We start from the raw sequence: 18,833 nt of genomic DNA on the forward strand, positions 1-18,833 counted from the left end.
TTATTTTTATTATCTTAATTAAAAAAAATTTATAATTAGAATTAAATATAATTATTTTTTTTATATATTTACATTTAATTATAAATTATCATATTTGTTAAATTTTAATTATAAAAATTTATCAATAAATATTATTTATTATTATAATTCAATTATTTATTTTAAAATATAAATTTTAATTATAATTAATTACAAATTATTATAAGTAATTAAATAAATTTAAAAAATCTTTCTGGATAATAATGCATAGCATTATGATTTCAGGCGTTGATGTGACTGCTAATCAAGATGAAATTTCTGGACATGAAACTTTCCAATTAGAATTTGATCGTGTAACCAAAAGATGGTATGTTCGTACCATGCAAGATCGTTACTGGAGTCTTGAAGCAGGAGGAGGAATTCAAGCATCGGAACACAAACGTTCTTCTAATGCTTTGTTTGATTTGATTTGGCAATCGGAAGATGGAACAGTAGCTTTACGTGCTAACAATGGCAAATTTTTAGCAACAAAGCGTTCTGGTCATCTTTATGCTAATGCAGAATCTGTAAATGGATTGGATTCAGATGCTAGCAAATATTATTTTTATTTGATGAATAGACCTGTCTTAGTATTACGTTGTGAACAAGGTTTTGTGGGACCTAAAAGTTCAGCCAGTTCAAAATTAGAATGCAACAAAGCTATTTACGAAACTATCAGAGTCGAAAGATGTGATCGTGGAATTGTTAGATTTAAGGGTAAAAAATTATTTGTATAATATATCTATGTGGAAATTAAAAATTATAATATAATTTTCGATTTTTTATTTAATAATAGTTTAATATTTTAAATATATTTTAAATTTTAATTAAAACTTAAAAAAACTGATTTATTTTTATCTATTGAATTTATTTTATTTCAGGTCAAAATGGTAAATACTGGCATGCAGATAGCGAAGGAGTAACCGTAGATTCCGATATATCTTCTGATGGCTTTTATTTAGAATTACGAGAACCTTCTCGTATTTGTATTAAGCATACCGATGGAAGATATTTAACTGCAGGAAAAAATGGAGCATTGCGTCTTGGAGAAACAGATTATGAATCTGCTACAAAGTGGGAATTTTAATTGATTAAATAATCATGTCTATGCTATGTTCATTTAAAACTTTATTCAAGCAATTTAATTTTTATATTTAAAAAGACGTTATATGTAATAGATATAAATACTCAAAGTTTTAGTAAAAACAATCTAGAAAACGCATTTAATTTGAATGATTTATTGAAGGATTTAATAATTTATATTTTTTGATTATATTCTAAGTATCAGAAATGAAAAAAAAAGAAATATATAAATGTTGGATTAAATTTTTAAAAGAACATAGCTAAAATTTTGCCCTTTTTATAGCTTCGAATGTAATCTAATATAATATTTACAAGTACGGAAAAAGCTCCTATCGAGTACTTAATTAGAAGTACATCGTCGAATTAATTTTTTACGATTCTTTTATACTTCTAACTACGATTTTTCTATTCATAAAATACCGAATAAGACTGATCATTCGCATATTTACAGAATAATTAGCGGTTATTACATCGTATTCTAATAATTTAAAAAAAAATTAATATTTTTCATTGTTTTTTTGATCATAGAATAATTGAATATTTGTTGAATTATATTTTCTTTAATTTAATATATTACTTGAGATATTTATTTTTCAATATTTGATACTTAATTGATCGGTAATTTTATATAAGAACATTATATTTATTAATAAAACTTTTCTAATTTTTTTAATTATCAAGCAATATAATAATTACCTATAACACTCTTTTATAATATTGTAAATATGTTTACAATTTGACATTTTATAATTTTTCATCTTACTTTACTTAAATCTTATAATTGATAATTTTATTTAATTAATAATGGAAATATTTTGTTAATAATTTATTTTATAAGAATAAAATAAAATAAAAAATAACAAAAAACTTAACCGATCGTTTAAGTGTTAAAAAAATTCTACTTTCTAGTCTTTGTATGAATGTATTAATATCAACACCAATTAATATTGAATTGTTGTAAAGCAATTAATACACTAGACAGCATATTTCGAAATTTGTTAATAAGTAATATACATAGTATTTTAGTTAATAAAAATAATCATTGCACATGATAAGTATATTTTTTTTTATATTATTCAATTATACACTATTATAGAATAAACATGTCATGCACAAATATATCATATCATTATAAACTTGCTATCTAGTGTATATCTTCAAAAAAATCGATGCAATAATCGAATTAATCTGTATAATTTGAGATCACGCTTTTTCTACATAAGAAATTCACATTCCGTGAGCTGTGCAATGGTCGAAACATTTTTACAGCTATTTCTATGAAAGAATTTTACGTCACAACCCGCTTAGAAAATATTAAAATGGTAAATTTTATATATGGATTAGTACTAATTTTGTGGGCGTGTAATTTATCGATTAGCTTATAAGTAACATTTTTCTTTTTTTGTCGAATTTCAATATTTTTCGAATATATTGATATTTTGATTCGACAAAAAGAGAATAATTATTTTTCGATATGCTTTTATCTTTTATATGATACTTTTTTTTATCTGCTCTCTATTTTTCATATACAAACAAGATTAATATTAAGGTCGTTACTTCGGCAAAACTATCTGTAGTTTATGTTATTTATCATATTGAGGAAAGCGGGATAATCTAAATGCATTATGTAAGCAATAAATTCTGCTATTAAACATTTGTTAAAATTTTTCTCATACTACCATTTTCCAGAATCATAGCCTTTTAATTCTATTATTCATTCTTAAGTCAATATAATTTAAAACTTTTAATTGATTTTTATAATTTCCGAAAAAAGATAATTTATTTTATATAACAAATAATTTTTCAAGTATTTTTAAGTATAATAATTAATAATATATTGTGAATGTTTAATTATTCATTATTCATTACTTTATTATATTCATTAAACATTACTTTTATACATGGATAGAAGAGAGGTAACAATGGTAATTGCGGTAATTTAAACTCCATGAAATCATAAGCTAGTCCAACATTTATTTCTTTGTCTGGAATAGAAGGAATCTTTGAATAACGTTGACTAAAATGCGTCAATAATATAAATTTCGCATTCATAAATTTTCCAGCATTTATTGCTTGAGAAGTAGTTGAATGTAATTTACTTTTTGCTAATTTTTCAAGACCATCTTCCATAGTTGCTTCGTGAATTAATAAATCACAATTTTGTCCTAAAGTTATAAGATTTTGACAAAATATAGTATCACCACTGAAATAAATACATTTTGAATTATGAATTGTTAACATATAAAATTAATTAATTTTTAAATTATACATTTTACTTATCTTACCTATAAACAATTTTTTTATTATTTTTGAGAGTAATAGCAATACCAAATGATTGTTTACAATGTGGAACATGAATTGTATTTATTTCTTTAATGTCTAATTTATTGTACAATTCAAGTTCAAAAGTTGTAGGTAACTTATGATAATTTAGATATACATTATTATTATCTATTAAAATGTATTGATGGACAATAGATTCAAATCGATCATTGTAAAAATTCAGCCATGGTATTATATTTTTCGGTGATAGTAAATATAATTTTTGATTTGTGATCTTTTTTCTTTGTAATAATAAACCAATTAGTCCTAAATGGTGATCTGCATGTATATGTGATATATAAATAGCCTAAAAAAAAAAAAAAAAAAAAAGATTAGTATTTTATTATTATATTAAAAGAAAATTGTAGACATCAATTAAAATATGAATATCAATGTTCTAAAGTCAAAAATAATTTTATTAATTTTATTAATTTTAAAATGTAAGCGACGTACCTTAATAGTACGTAAAATATTAAGACCTTCTAAAACCCCATAAAATCTAATAATTTGACCAAGAGTACCTTCTCCACAATCCAATAAAATGCTACTATCTTTATTAATTCGTAAAAGAATACTACTTGTATTTCTAATTTTATTTGGTACGCTACAACCAGTACCTAACATTATAATTCGTGGATAATCAGAAATATTATTTAAATTAAGTTCTGATGATTTTTCATTAATAATTATTTTTAATTCCTCTAAAACATTTATAAAATTAGGAATTTTTATAACTTCATCAATATATGTTTGTGATTCCTTATAAATTTTATAATTAATTAAAGTAGATACATTTGGCCGTAAATTTAATATTTGTGCTGTTCTAGCACGATGAAAGTAATTATTCATAGTCTGAAATATAAAATTTTCTAATTATTCATTTTTTAAAATTTTTTAATATATCAATTTTTATATTAAAGAAATGAATATTATTTTATTAAATATATCTTTATTATTATTTAATTTGAAACATTTTACCTCTTTATCTTTTTCGAAACAATCTTTATTTAATAAAGGAAATATTTCAGGATGCAACATATTTAATAAAGATTGATTCTTATAAACAGCTTCACTGCCCATACAAGTATTTTCATCATTTAAAATTATATGTTCTGTTTTTGAGGAAAACTTTTTTATCCAATCCTGATATTTTTGACTTGTGAAAATTTTTTCAGGAGTGAAATGAAATATGCAAAAAACTTCATTTTCCTTTTTTGTTGATTCTGTTTGATATTTTAAAAAAGTAGAGTGATTTATAATGGAATCCAAATATTCTTCTGTTGGACATTCTAAAACTGAAGAAAATTTTTAACATTAATTGAATTTTTTAATAATAGAAAAAATAAATTGATATTTTTTTAATTATAATTATTCAAAATTACCTTCATTTTTTAAACAGGATATTTTTAATTATTTTTGAATATTATAAATTAATAAATAAATTAATAAAAACAAACCAAAGCAATTAAAAAAAAATAATTACAAAATAATAATTTAATACTTGTTATTATATACTTGTTGTTTAATACTTGTTAATATTATTTAAGTTGTTTATAGATTTAAATATTTTTAGAATTACCTATAAAAATGGTTTTAGATTCAGATGGTTCTACTACATCTTTGCTACGAACAATTGTTCCATCTTCTTTAGTAATATCAAATCCTTGTTTTAATAAATTTAAATGTGGTCCAGGTGGTACACCAAAATCTATACATTTGCTTATTAACAATTTTCCAAGTTTTGGATGAACTTCACAAATAAAGCATAATAAATGTGGAATACTTTTTACTTTCTTTTCTGTTTTTATTTCTTCCTCTTGTGTTTTTTTATTAATAACTCTTTTACCATTTATATTTGTGTGACATTGTTCTTTATCAGTTAAATATAAAGAACTTTCTTCAATGCTTTTGAAAGATTTTGTTATAGGAATATATGAAATATTCATTACATCATCACTATATACTTTAGATTCATTGATCACAGGAAAAGAAATTTTTAGATTTGGTAAAGATATAAATGATTGAATTGTTTGTATAAAATTATCAAATCCTTCTGGACAATGAATATTTATTTTTTTTAGACCATTTGATTGTGCTGTTAAAAGAAAACCTGGAATACCTCCAACATTTTTCCAAGAAGAATGTGTCACAAATATATTACAAACTTTGGATAATTTACAATGATGTTCTTGACTTAAACGTTGAGTACCTTCTCCACAATTAAATATATAATTAATCTGATCACTTATAAAAAATATATTTTCTGGGGTTCCAAGTGCTCCACTGCCAAGTACCTGTTTTCAAATATTAAACTTTAACAAAATTTTATTATTGTTATCGTAAATTTTAATATAGAATTAATTTATTTAACATTAATTCATTTCATTTATAAATATTTTAAATACCTTTAATTTTGCATTAAAATGTGTATAAGGTTTCACTCGTTTCATTGTTTGCATTGACAAATTATTTGTTTCATATACAGTTTCTATTTTTTTATATAATTTAATTTTGTGAATATTTCTAATGATGCACTTAAAACAGTACACAATATTTTTGAACATCACAAAACAAAAAAAACTATTTTTAAAACTATTTAATATTTAATATTTAAAAGTTAATTAATAATGAATAGTTTGTCAATTAATTAGTTTTAGAAACAAAAACAATTGTCTAATTGTTAAGTTAATGATAATTAAATGATATAATTAACAAGTTTCTTAAAAATTATAATATATATCAATTAATAATCGTTATAAATTGTTTTTTATTATTATATTTTTTACTTAACCTTATTACTTATAAATTATAACATGCGTTAGATATAATTTTTGTCAGTTACATTTATTAATAAAAGTTTCAAATATATTATTTATTAAAATAAAAATGTATAATAAAAATTCTACAATAAAAATCTAAATTGAAAATACAATCACGTGTTAACCACATTATACAAGAAAGATAAGTAAAAAATTTAAGTAAATATGCAATGAAAAGAAGCAGAAATATAATAATATAAGATGATGTATTTATTAGACGAAATTTAGATTAGCCGATCTGGAAAGAAGAAATTATGTGAGAAATTTGGAATTTTTTCTCTTAATCCATAAGTTTATATAACTATGTAAACTTGTTTCATATTTCATGGCAAACAACTGGAAAAAATAATTACGCGGGAAAATTAAAAAAAATTTTATAAATTGAAGCTATTTCTCGAGTAAATTTTTGCGAAATAATTATAGATAAAGAAAGCATAATAAAAGAAGATATAGAATAAAAATCAACACTCTACAGTAAGTAAAACTAATAAAAACAGATATAGAATAAAAATCAACTTTCTAGAGTAAGTAAAACTAATAAATAGAAGAAAAATACAACAATAAAAGAATAAAGATAGAATAGAATTGACTAATAGATACAAAAGAATTGACCATTAAGATCACCTCTTGAGTGATAAAGATATTAAAGATTAGAATAAAGTAGAATAAGAATTAAGAATCATTGCTATATTTTGCTTTTAAGAAAGAAAGATGTATATAATATTCAAGAGATGGCGTTGATAATCAATTCCTACTTTGTCTATTTCTATTCTATTTGCTTTCTTTCTCTATATGTTAATTTTATTTATTTTAGAGATGGTGTTGATATCTCAATTTTTACTTCATCTTTTATTATTTCTCTTTTCGTTTATATATTAGTTTCATTTATAATGTTTTAGAAATAATACTGATTTTCTAATTTTTATCCTATTTTTGAATTATTTTTTTCTTTATTTAAAAAAACTTGGCAAAAATTTATGCATTTAGAGACAATTTAAAATTAAAAAAATATATTAGTTATATATTATAATAATTATTGTTATATCTATTTTTTTATTTTTTTTTCATGAGTAATAAAAGTAAATATTCAATCCAATTATTTTTTTTGATTTATTAAATATTTAATTATACTATATAACATTTATAATGCATAATAAATATAATTCTTCAATCTGTAACTGAATTCACTTTGTTTATGTTAACGAAATTAAATAATAGAAAAAATTCTTATTTTGCCTATTTTAATAATTTTGAATACTTGAATATATTTCTTAAGAAATCAAAAGTGATAAAGATTATACAAATATAATTTTGTGAGAAAGTAAGTTTTAATATAGTATATAAAAACTTAACGTTTATTATTATTTATTCTATTTCTTTGTTAAATATTATTTTAAATTAATCGTTTCATATCTAAAAATAATAATAATAAATCTATTTATTTAAAAAATAATAAAAATATAAAAAGTATAAATATATATATATATATATTTTTTAATTTGAATACTTTTTATTATTTATATTAAATTATAATATATACCAAGTAAATTTTACTATCTTAAAAATTAATCGTATGTATATATCCTTTAATTTGTTGTAACATTACAATAGTCAGAAATTATTTTTGCCACTATTTTAAATTTACATTTCAATTTAACAAGATATTTTGTTCGAAATATTGAATTTGAAATATTATCTATTTTAATCCTATTTATGTTAATATTCGAATATTTTGGATATCTTTTTATTTAACATAAATCTATAAAGGCTTTAATAAATAATCTTAAATAGAATACATGAGATAAAGCATCTGGAATCTACATGTAATGTTAGTACTGTGTTCGCTTTTATTGTGATTGACAATGTGATAAACAACTGCGAGGGATATCTTTGATCTTCAATTTTGATCAAAAAATCAACAATTGTTGATCCCATATACTGAAATTATAGTTTATTTATTGTTTGCATTATAATATGATATAATTTTTTATCGATAAAAAAATTTGTTATTCAAATTCAAACTTTCCTTGACGTATTGCTTCGATTTGTTTGTGCTCAATCGGCGACTAATGCTATTGTTGCATTCGACTAAACTACGCGCTCTGTGATTGGTTTGCATTTTTCGTTAATAATTCTTTAACGAAAATTTTCGCAAAGAAAAACATTGCTAAAATTACCACAGGAATCTTTAATTAAGAGCAATATTCCCATTTTAAGATTGTAAAGATAATCTACTTGTATATTGTTTAAAACTTAACATTTTCATTCTTCGATTTCAATCTTTTGGTAGATTTTTATAATTCAGCTAGAATTATCGTTATTTACTATATACATTTGAAATTTAGAATTTTTGTTTAATTGCTTAAAATTAGAAATTTAAGTTCTTAAGATTAAATATTCTTTATACGATGAATTAGACTTGTCTCCAGGCATATGTTGATGGAATTTAGATAATAAATTATTCATTATAAAAGTTTATTATAAATTATAAATATAAATTATAAATATAAGTTATAAATTATTCCAAGGTGAAAAATCGAGGGACATGGATATATTACCTTCAGCGAACGATATAATTTTTGCATCGTCTCAGTATGGTTCTATGGCCATGTTTCTCAAAAGATATATAATAGACATAAAAGCTGAATTAGAAAAACGTTCAAAAAAATATTCGGAAATCTTGTCTCAAAAATATTTAAGAGATGAAAATTTTGAAAAAATATTGAAATTATGGCGTTTTGAGATGGATCAATATTTTACTGAACTTGAATTTTATTGGAGAGTGAGTTATAATTTTTATTTCATGGAAAAGTCAAATTAAAATTTTTTATATTTAAAAAATTAAATTATTTTTTCCAAAATTATATTTTTCAAAATCAATTAATTTATATTTGAAAGGCAATCATACTCAGAACATTCTTCTATCCCAGTAACTATCTACATATTTTAAGATCACCTCTAAAAATAGATAAACGATATAACAAAATTCAAATACACAATATTACATTTCCAATGAAAAATGAAGAATATCAATTATCTTCTATGTTGCATGAAATGAGAAAGAAATTAAAACCAAGATGTACAGGTAGATATTTAATCAAACATACTATATGTGGAAATGGAAAGAATTGAATATAGCGTAAGTGTGTTAAAAAATATCACTATACTTATATATATATAATATAGTACTTATTCTTGTTGATATTGAATTGTTTTCTGCTTCTTCAAGGTATCTAATATACAACAAATTTCTCTTCTCACGGAATGTAATTTAATTATAAAATTGTAAGAAAATCTGTAGTGATGAACTATATATTATATATTATAACTATATATTATAAAATGAGAAATGAGATATCCTAAATATCTTCATTATATGGATCTATCGAAAAATTTTAGAGGTTATAGATAAAAACTTCAAATAATGTGAATAAATGAATTGTCATTTGAATTTTTAAAAACATAATATTTTATTTTTTATCAGAGTTGTATATATAAAGAAAAATACAGTCCAAAATGTATTTTTAATGCGTTTTATTATTAATTAATTTGTATTAAAACAATACAATTTTTAACCAAGAAATTTTAAGTAAGAAATATACATGTATAAAATAAATAATTATAAAAATTGCCGTATCTTAACTATTTATTTCGAATAAAAATATATTTTAATCATTTATCGGTGTAGTTGATAAAATGTACGAAATTTTCCCTTCGAAAGTTCAAAATATTGACCTTATATACCATATTTATCGATAATTAAATCAATAACGAAATTGTATACTCACAATATTGGTCCAATTGTACGCGATACGAGATATCCATTCTTCTTATTCATTTTCCTTCACTATTGATTTACTTATTTACAAATTAATAATTAATTCAATTTATTTAAGATCTTTTCAAAATGATTAATAATAATAATTATTCCTGTCAAATTATCAGGATCTTTTAACAGAATTTAAAATTAAAATTTGGTCTAGAAAGTGATTAATAATTTTGAACAAATTCAAAATATTTATCTTCCCACAAAGAGGAAGATACGGCACAGCGTTTTACATAGAAACATATGAGATTGATCAACAATATATTTACTAAGAATGAGATTGTAAGAGAATTTTCCATTCAAACATCTGTTTACATTTCTTTGTGTGATGGGAAAAAATTCATATAAGAATATTTACACGAAATCACAATTCGAATGGAATATAAAATACGAATGATTAACAATATTTGCTAATAAATAATAGTTCTTTTTTTAATGTATGATATTTGATTCTTAATGTTATTATAATATCGTAATATATATATATATATATATATATATATATAATTTAAATATTAAACTTTATTAATATCTTCATTTCCACATGAGTATGAATTATAAAATTTTTATATTGCATACATATTTATTTGCTTATTTATTATCCAAGTAAAAGAAAGATGAATGATTTATCTTAATTCAAATCATGTTAATATTAATTATAAATTTCTCATAAATAATAATTTGTTTTATTTGCAACTATAAAAATTACATATCTTGATAAATTTTCAATTCGTTTCAAATTGTTTTGTCAAAAAATTACTACTCTAGGCTCTTTAATTTTAAATAATTAATTTCTATAGTACGAAGTGGAATATTTTTCGTAATGGAATATTTTTCTTTCAGTTTTGTAAATAAAAGAACGTTGCACGAGCGATTTAAGATATTTTTATCTGAAGGTTAATACCTATTGAAAATTAAAGCTCGATGTACATTAATCCTTTATCAGAAATAAAAAGATATTTTGTATGATTTTTTTATTATTACGAATCATACGTTTATCTTATAATAAAATTAAATATTCATCGATTTTTAAATATAAGAAAAATAATAAAAAAATATGTTTGATTAAAACATAAAACATAATTTAAATGATAAAAAAAAATTAAAAAAAAAATAATACTAATAAATATTACTTAAATAAAATCCTTATTGATTTCCATTCATTATCACAAAAACCATGATGAGAATTTTGTTTTTTAAAAAAAAAAAAACTTAAATAATCAAACTTATATATTCACTTAATTAACTCTAAAAAGGTTTTAATTAATCCTGACAAATCTTTTCGTAAATATTTTTTTACAAAATTTTACAATTCTTTTTTGTATTTTGAATATTATTATGATATTGCTTAAAGAATTATATTCTTGAAATAGCAATAATTGTTGTGATATATTATAGAAATAATATTTGTCTGTTACATTATATTTATTTTTTTTTCGCAATATTTTCTTTCGAAATATGCGAAGAAATTGATCGTTCATTAAAAAAAATATGAATTACATTAATAATATATTAGAATAATAAAGTAAGAATCAACTTTGAAATAATGTAGTTAAAATAATTCAATTATTTCAATCGAGATTATAAATTGCAAATTTTTATTTCGAATACAATTAATTTTTGAATTTATCTTTACTCGCCAAAGATAGATGCATTTATTTAAAATTCTCACAAATAAAGGTAATATTGTAAATGAATAAATACGAAGAATTAATTTAAATTTATTCATTATTTGGAAATAATTCTATTTATTTTTCTAAAAATTTCTGTTTCTTTGAAAGGATAAATAATTGATATTTAATCCTTTTTAGGGATTTTTCATGAAATTTAATTTGACTTTTTACGTGATTGTGTATTTATATAAATATAATGGTCTCTATAAATGTGTCTATATTATCAAATTTAAGAGCTAAAAAATATCTTTGAAAAATTTAATAAAAAAAAAATTCAACTTCTCGAAATTAACTAATTCTATAATTTTCAAATAAATTTCTTCTCTAAAATTAAACATTCGATTTCCAATATTGTGATTATTATATTCAAAAGAATTTGAATTGATAATATGCGAATTTAATAAAAAATTGCATAAAAGTGTTTTTAAGTTATTCATTTAACATTATATTTATACACTAGATTTAAAATCTAATCTAATACAATGTTCGATTAATCGATTCACGATTATCCAAATTATCGATCTCGATTATTCAAAGTCTCGATTATTCAGATTATTGCATAGAATTAATAATAAAATAATCAAATTATTGCATATGAAAAAAACGAAATGATCGAAACGAAATGTTTAGAATGAAAAACTGCTATTGGGAATTATTTGAAATTTTAAAAAAATTCTTTGTTTAAAAAAGGAAAAAATCTTTTTAAAAGCTCTTAAAATCATTTTTTTCTCTTTTGAATGCCCTGTGACTTTCATAATCATCTTATTTTACCTCTTTCTATGTCTTCCTTTTTTCTTCAAAAGTAAATAAAAAGAAAAAGAAAAAATATCATATCGCGTTTGGAAGAAATATTCGTGTCTACTAATCAACCGTACAAATGTATATAGATGACATACAGTATCTCGGTAAGTATGATATGGGTCAGAGGTTTAATGCGATTATCCTATTCCGAATAAGTATAAAAGCTCGCCGTTAAGCCCATAATCGATACAAAACGTCGAAACGACGGGTGTCGACGGTGAAACGATATTTTTTTCCCTCCCCCTCATCCATTGCAAGGATGTTGTTGAAAGTAGTTTTGTTGGTGGCGCTCGCTGCCATTTGCGGCGCACAGGGCGCCTCCTACGCTGGAAGGCATACCGCTGATATGGATTTCCTTCACAAGCAAAAGAAGATATTCGACCTGTTGCTTTACGTAAGACAGGCAGACTTGAGCGATGCAGAATGGTACGATGTAGGCAGGAACTACGATATGGAGAGTAACATGGACATGTACAAAGACAAGGTGATACTGTTGTTTATCAGGTTTTTGATGGAATTATGGAATTTCGAATAGATACTGTAGGATACCATATTAATCTACCTGGGTATCTTAATTTAAAATAATGACGGATTGAATATTTTTTTTGCTAAAATATAACTTTGATTATTTCAATTTCGATTTCACAATATGATTATTTGTGAAATTAGTTGAAATTAGTATTTTAACATGGATAGAACAAATCCATCAAAATGATTTCATTTATTATTTTACGATTATTCAAAACAAAAATATTTTTGACAAAATTAATATTGTAATTTATCGAGATAGAAATATAATCATTTTAATTATAATTTATGTAGAATAGATACTTAGATACTACAGACCGGTTATTTTAATGTATTAATCGTAATAAATTTTATTAAAACTGAAAAAAATATAATATTGAAGTAGTAAAGCGACAAATATCGGAGACTTGTACAACTAACATCTCATATATCGCAATATAACATATAACCTTTTATTTTATAACTTCAATAAAAAAGTTGAATCTTAAATTTAATTAATTTTAGAATGTCATACAAAAGTTCCTGTGGTGGTACAAACAAGGAATGTTTCTATCGCGTAACGCCATTTTTACTCCGCTTAACTCTGAACAGAAATACGAGGTGAGAATGTTGTTCGAATTGTTATACAATGCGAAGGACTTCCAAACGTTTTACAAAACTGCCGCTTGGGCCCGACTTCGGATGAACAGCGGCATGTTTACCACAGCGTTTTCTATCGCTGTCCTCTACAGATCTGACACTAAATACATGAGACTTCCTGCTATCTACGAGATCTATCCCAATTATTTCTTCGACTCGAGTGTTATAGAAGAGGCACAAAATTTAAAGATGTCTCGAGGTGACTATTAATTATTTTTATACTAACATATCATTTATTTTAATTTTTTTACAACTCCGCTAAAATTGAAAAAAGAAAAGATTCAAAAAATTTAAAAATGTCTCTCGTTTATTGTAAGTTAATAATTACATAATGGGTAATAGGATATATTAGGTAATAAAATATAATAGGTTATCAAGTTCCATTAAATGATTTTATATTTTTTGGTTTATGATTATTGAAAAGTTAATGAACTTTTTGATAAAATTAATATTATAATTTATCAAAATAAAAATGTTATTTTCATAACATCATTTTAATTATATTTTATTTATATAAAATAGTAAAATAAATATAATAGTTTTATATTAAAATTAAAAAACTAATAATACTAATTTTCAAATTTTCAAATTAATAGGAATCATAAATTACATTTGGAAAAGAAAAAAGAAATTTTTATAATAATTTGCAACAATAATTCATACAAAAATTTTATTTCACTATTGTATTTATTAATTTTAAGAATGATCGATATTATTTTTAGATATTTACTTTTTCATGAATTTTTTCGAGAACTTTAATTATTACTTATTCACTTATAATTAAGGATTAATTTTGTAAAATAATATTTTTCAGGCTCTAGCGTTGTGACTGGAATGAACAATATCGAAACATATATAGTGAATACGAACTATTCCGGCAAATATGCGAGGGAATACGATGATCCGGAATACAAGCTTGATTATTTCATGGAAGATGTTGAATTGAACGCATATTATTACTACATGCGTGAAATGTTGCCTTATTGGATGTCCAGCAGCCAATATCATATGCCCAAAGAAATACGTGGACAGCTTTACTATTTCCTTCACCAGCAATTAATGGCTAGGTATTTCCTCGAACGAATGTCAAACGATCTTGGCAAAATAGCGGAATTCGATTGGAATAACCCCATCTATCCTGGATTTTATTCCACCATAATGTACTCTAATGGTATAACTTTCCCACAGAGAAATAGATTTTCGTCTTTGCCCTATTATAAATATAAATATCTTAACGTGAGTAAAATTCGATTTTTTAAATAACGAATAACAGAAAAAATGTCTCATTCAAATCAATTGCAAAAAATTTTAATTCCAAATTATAAGGAATTACAACGAAAAAAATGGAAAAAATTTCATTCCTTAGGTAATCAACGCATTGGAGATGCGTTTAATGGATGCTATCGATTCCGGCTACTTGATTGACGAATATGGAAAGAAGATAGACATTTATACACCAGAAGGTTTAAATATGCTTGGCAATGTAATAGAAGGAAACAGTGATTCTATTAACACGAAATTCTACGGTATGTACGATGCTCTTGCTCGCGATATCCTGGGCTTCAACCTCGACTTCCAGAACAAGAATAACTTAATCCCGAGCGCCCTTCAAAGTTATTCTACTAGCATGAGAGATCCAGCTTTCTATATGCTCTACAAAAAAATCTTAAATTACTTCTTGAGGTATGTTAATTCTTTTGAACCATTATTTTCTAATTTTCTTTTAATATTCGATGCTATTCAATTAATTTGCAATCTTCATATATAAGAGAAAAAAAATGAAGAAAATTATTAATTTTTAACCAATTATTATGTGCATTCAGATACAAAAAACTGCAACCTCAGTACAGTCAAAATGAACTACAAATGCCAGGAGTTAAATTCGAATCTGTGAATATCGATAAACTATATACGTACTTTGACAAATGTGACACTCTGATCAACAATGCCGTGTCAGTAGAAAACTTCAAAGGTGGAATGTATTTACGTTTGAAGGCACGTCGTGCTTGTATGAACTACGAGCGATTCACTTACAAAATAAACATCAACAGCGATAAAGAAACGAAAGGAATGATGAGAATCTTCCTTGGACCAGCCTTTGACGAGATCAAACAAGATATGGTCTATCTACAGAAATATTTCTATCTGTTCATGGAAATGGATCGATTTGCCGTAACACGTTAGTATTTTTTATTCGTTCCTTACATTATCATATAAGTTAGTATTTTTTATTCGTTCCTACATTATCATATAATGCAATATCGAGATAATATATTAATTCCAACGCCTTTCAATTTAATTAATTGAGACTTGTTAAAATTTGAAATTTAGAATTTAGAATATTTTTCTAACCTAATAGATCTTTGATTTAAAATTTGGTTTGGAATTGATTCTGATCTATCATTTGATCTAAAATTTGACTTGGAACTTTTTCTTTCTATTGTATATCAATTTTTGATTCTTTCCCCGTGTTAACTAAAATTATTAACATAAAGAAAATTTTGTTCTAGTTATCAAAGATCCAAACTCTAAACTTCTCGTTATTTTTACAGTCCGTCCTGGAAGTAACAGCATCGAACGTCACAGCTCAGAATCACCATTTACGACGTCAAGTATAATGCCCAGCGACGTGTTCTACGATAAACTGAACAAAGCGATCAGCGGAAGCGAACCATTCACTTACTCTGAAAAAATGTTGGGCTTCCCTGAACGTCTCATCTTGCCGCGTGGTAAACCGGAAGGTATGAGGTACAAGATGTTCTTCTTCCTGAGCTCGATGGACGAAAGCAATACGAAATCATATGAAATACCTTTATACGGAAAAATGACGTTGGACAACAAGCTGTTCGGATTTCCATTGGACAGACCCATGTGGACATGGAACTTCACCATTCCTAACATGTACTTTAAGGATGTGTTTATCTATAATCGTCCAAACGAGAAAGAGAGTATGAATTACTGAATGAAAATGCAGTTTTTGTATAAAACGGTGCACTTTTTTTAAACGACTGCTTTGCAATATTCTATTTGCAAGAAATTTTTTAAATAAAGGATTCTGAATAAAATTAAATTTTTTTGCTTATTGATTATTGGCCTTTTTTTTTTATTATATAGATGAATTAATTAAAGTTGTACATAAAACATTGTTACATACATTACCTGTATAGAATGTTTGGTTGAAAAAATGACTCTGTAAAATTAAATAAGATGAGAATCGATAAAAAAAATTGCATTTCATTATTTAATTGTTGGCGATTAAAATATGTTTGGCATAATGATCCTCGAATCGTATTCAATACTATCTTTTTTATATTTTATATCAGATGAAGTCATTGTGCCTATGTAAAATATCTTTCTTACTTGTTGCATAAAGATAGTTTTTTTTTATCCAAAACTGAATTTTAAAATTATTTCGAGGTCTAATTTAAAACTGATATAGTTCGATTTTATTCATCGAATAATCGCCAAGAATTATCAAAAAATATAATATTCGATTAATCGATAATCGAGAACATAAAATTCGAGAACATGTATGTTTTAGCAATTTTTCGAGCGATAACTCATTACTAAAAATATAATATCTTTCAAATATCTTCCAAACTTTCTTATAAACATTTATATTTATTATATAATATTATACGTATAATATTATTTTAATATAGTATATTTTATGTATTTTTATATTCTTTCATAATTTGTTAATATTAAAAATGATATTAAACATGATATAAATTTCAGAATGATGTAATTTGATTTTTTTTATAATAAACGTGAAAAAATAGTTGAACTAATTTGCATTATTATAATGTGAAACATGTATGTGAAATATTATATCAAATGCAATCGATTTGTTCCACTTGATAATTCAATTTCGATTTTAAAATTTTCAAACATTTTAGAATCTTCGAAATTTTAAGATTCTAAAATGTTATGTTTCTTACGATTCGAAATAGATCAGGAATTTTCATAATTTTAATAGATTTTTTTAAATAAACATTTAAATAATAATCCGTTTAAGAAAAATGTCTTCTACTTTTTAAAAAAACATATTTATAAATATATAAATGCAACAAAATGGAAAAAAGTTCAAGTTGTTGTACAATGCAAAAAACATCAGAAAAATTATAATTTATATAAAAACGATATGCATTAAATAGAGAAAAAAAAAGATCTCATAATCAATAGATTAATTAAAATAGCTGATATGATCTTAAATAAATAAATTTAAGAAAAAAATTAATAAAGAATTCATATTGCTAAAGTTAATATTTTAAAATTATTTAAAATTATTGATTGGCATTATTTTATATACTTTTTATATAAAGAAATAACGTATTTATATATCAAATTTAAAAAAGAAAAACGTTCTTATTATATGATCTTTATATTTTTATATGATCTTTATAGAAATAAATATCTATAAGGTTATAAATAAATTTTAAAATTTGAGTATCTATTTTAAATATGAAACTCCTTGAACTTTTTTGTATATACCTGATTCCTGAAAATATTTCAACGAAAATGAACTCAAGTTTGAAGGAATCGAACCACGTTTGATAATCCAAAAAGAAAAAAGTTCTAATAAAATCATGCTCGAAGCGAAATGTTTCAAAGTACATGTGTAATTATAATATACGCACTTTGAACTTCCAATAAATACACAAATGCTATCAATATAATTTTTTTCTCTTAGGTTAGTTAGGCACATGTGTTATCGTTCTTTTTTCGTTCTTCTACCTCCAACGTCAACTGAGAACTCACTTTCAACGCACTTTCATTATTTCTTTCTAGCAATAGGTATCCTCTTGAAAATTTCGTATTCAATTGTATAATATGAGTTTGAAAAATTGAAAAATTAGTCAAATTATTTCCTCTTTCAAGATACTTCTTTCTTACAACAATTTGCCACCAGGAGGAAATAAGTAATAATAACGTTGACTCTGCAAATAACAAACTGAAACTGGTCTACTCTTAATCCAACATAATATGGTATAAAATGGATGACGCAATATTTTTGCAACATTGCAAATTGCATTTTTTTGAATAAAGTACGATGAAACTGAAAATGAATAGCAGGGAGTGGAAGGAAGAGAGATCAAGTAAAAAATATCCATAGAGAGTTTA

General features: G+C 23.4%; 4 protein-coding genes and 1 long non-coding RNA gene across 5 annotated transcripts in view; 4 read left to right on the plus strand and 1 right to left on the minus strand.

Annotated features, from left to right (window-relative positions):
* Nucleotides 1–1,688, plus strand: part of LOC102672520 (protein singed) — a 3,873-nt gene extending 2,185 nt beyond the window's left edge. Inside the window, exons 6-7 of the mRNA XM_031513804.1 lie at nucleotides 265–735; nucleotides 900–1,688. Of these exons, the coding sequence (XP_031369664.1) occupies nucleotides 265–735; nucleotides 900–1,105 (677 nt within the window). The 3' untranslated portion in view covers nucleotides 1,106–1,688. The remainder of the gene's footprint in view (nucleotides 1–264; nucleotides 736–899) is intronic.
* Nucleotides 1–2,753, plus strand: part of LOC116186467 — a 7,274-nt gene extending 4,521 nt beyond the window's left edge. The window contains exon 2 of the long non-coding RNA XR_004151482.1: nucleotides 1,450–2,753. This is a non-coding gene — a long non-coding RNA (uncharacterized LOC116186467). The remainder of the gene's footprint in view (nucleotides 1–1,449) is intronic.
* Nucleotides 2,754–2,936: 183 nt separating this feature from the next.
* Nucleotides 2,937–6,423, minus strand: LOC102673094 (ribonuclease Z, mitochondrial). The gene is made up of 6 exons (XM_006608601.2): nucleotides 5,829–6,423; nucleotides 5,003–5,717; nucleotides 4,402–4,718; nucleotides 3,877–4,275; nucleotides 3,387–3,730; nucleotides 2,937–3,304 (listed from the first exon to the last, which is right to left on the minus strand). The coding sequence occupies exons 1-6, from the start codon at nucleotides 5,985–5,987 to the stop codon at nucleotides 2,953–2,955; spliced, it is 2,286 nt and encodes a 761-aa protein (XP_006608664.1). The 5' UTR covers nucleotides 5,988–6,423; the 3' UTR covers nucleotides 2,937–2,952.
* Nucleotides 6,424–8,745: 2,322 nt separating this feature from the next.
* On the plus strand, nucleotides 8,746–9,530 carry LOC102673232. Its single transcript, XM_006608602.2, has 3 exons — nucleotides 8,746–9,024; nucleotides 9,141–9,381; nucleotides 9,472–9,530. The coding sequence occupies exons 1-2, from the start codon at nucleotides 8,788–8,790 to the stop codon at nucleotides 9,372–9,374; spliced, it is 471 nt and encodes a 156-aa protein (XP_006608665.1). The 5' UTR covers nucleotides 8,746–8,787; the 3' UTR covers nucleotides 9,375–9,381; nucleotides 9,472–9,530.
* Nucleotides 9,531–12,439: 2,909 nt separating this feature from the next.
* LOC102673360 (hexamerin-like) lies at nucleotides 12,440–16,795 on the plus strand. Its single transcript, XM_006608603.2, has 6 exons — nucleotides 12,440–13,026; nucleotides 13,575–13,908; nucleotides 14,524–14,945; nucleotides 15,076–15,392; nucleotides 15,533–15,888; nucleotides 16,262–16,795. Exons 1-6 carry the CDS (start codon nucleotides 12,802–12,804, stop codon nucleotides 16,669–16,671), a joined length of 2,064 nt encoding a protein of 687 aa, XP_006608666.1. The 5' UTR covers nucleotides 12,440–12,801; the 3' UTR covers nucleotides 16,672–16,795.
* Nucleotides 16,796–18,833: the final 2,038 nt, after the last annotated feature.

Source organism: Apis dorsata, unplaced genomic scaffold (genome assembly GCF_000469605.1).
Source record: "Apis dorsata unplaced genomic scaffold, Apis dorsata 1.3 scaffold_41, whole genome shotgun sequence".
NCBI lineage: Eukaryota > Metazoa > Arthropoda > Insecta > Hymenoptera > Apidae > Apis > Apis dorsata.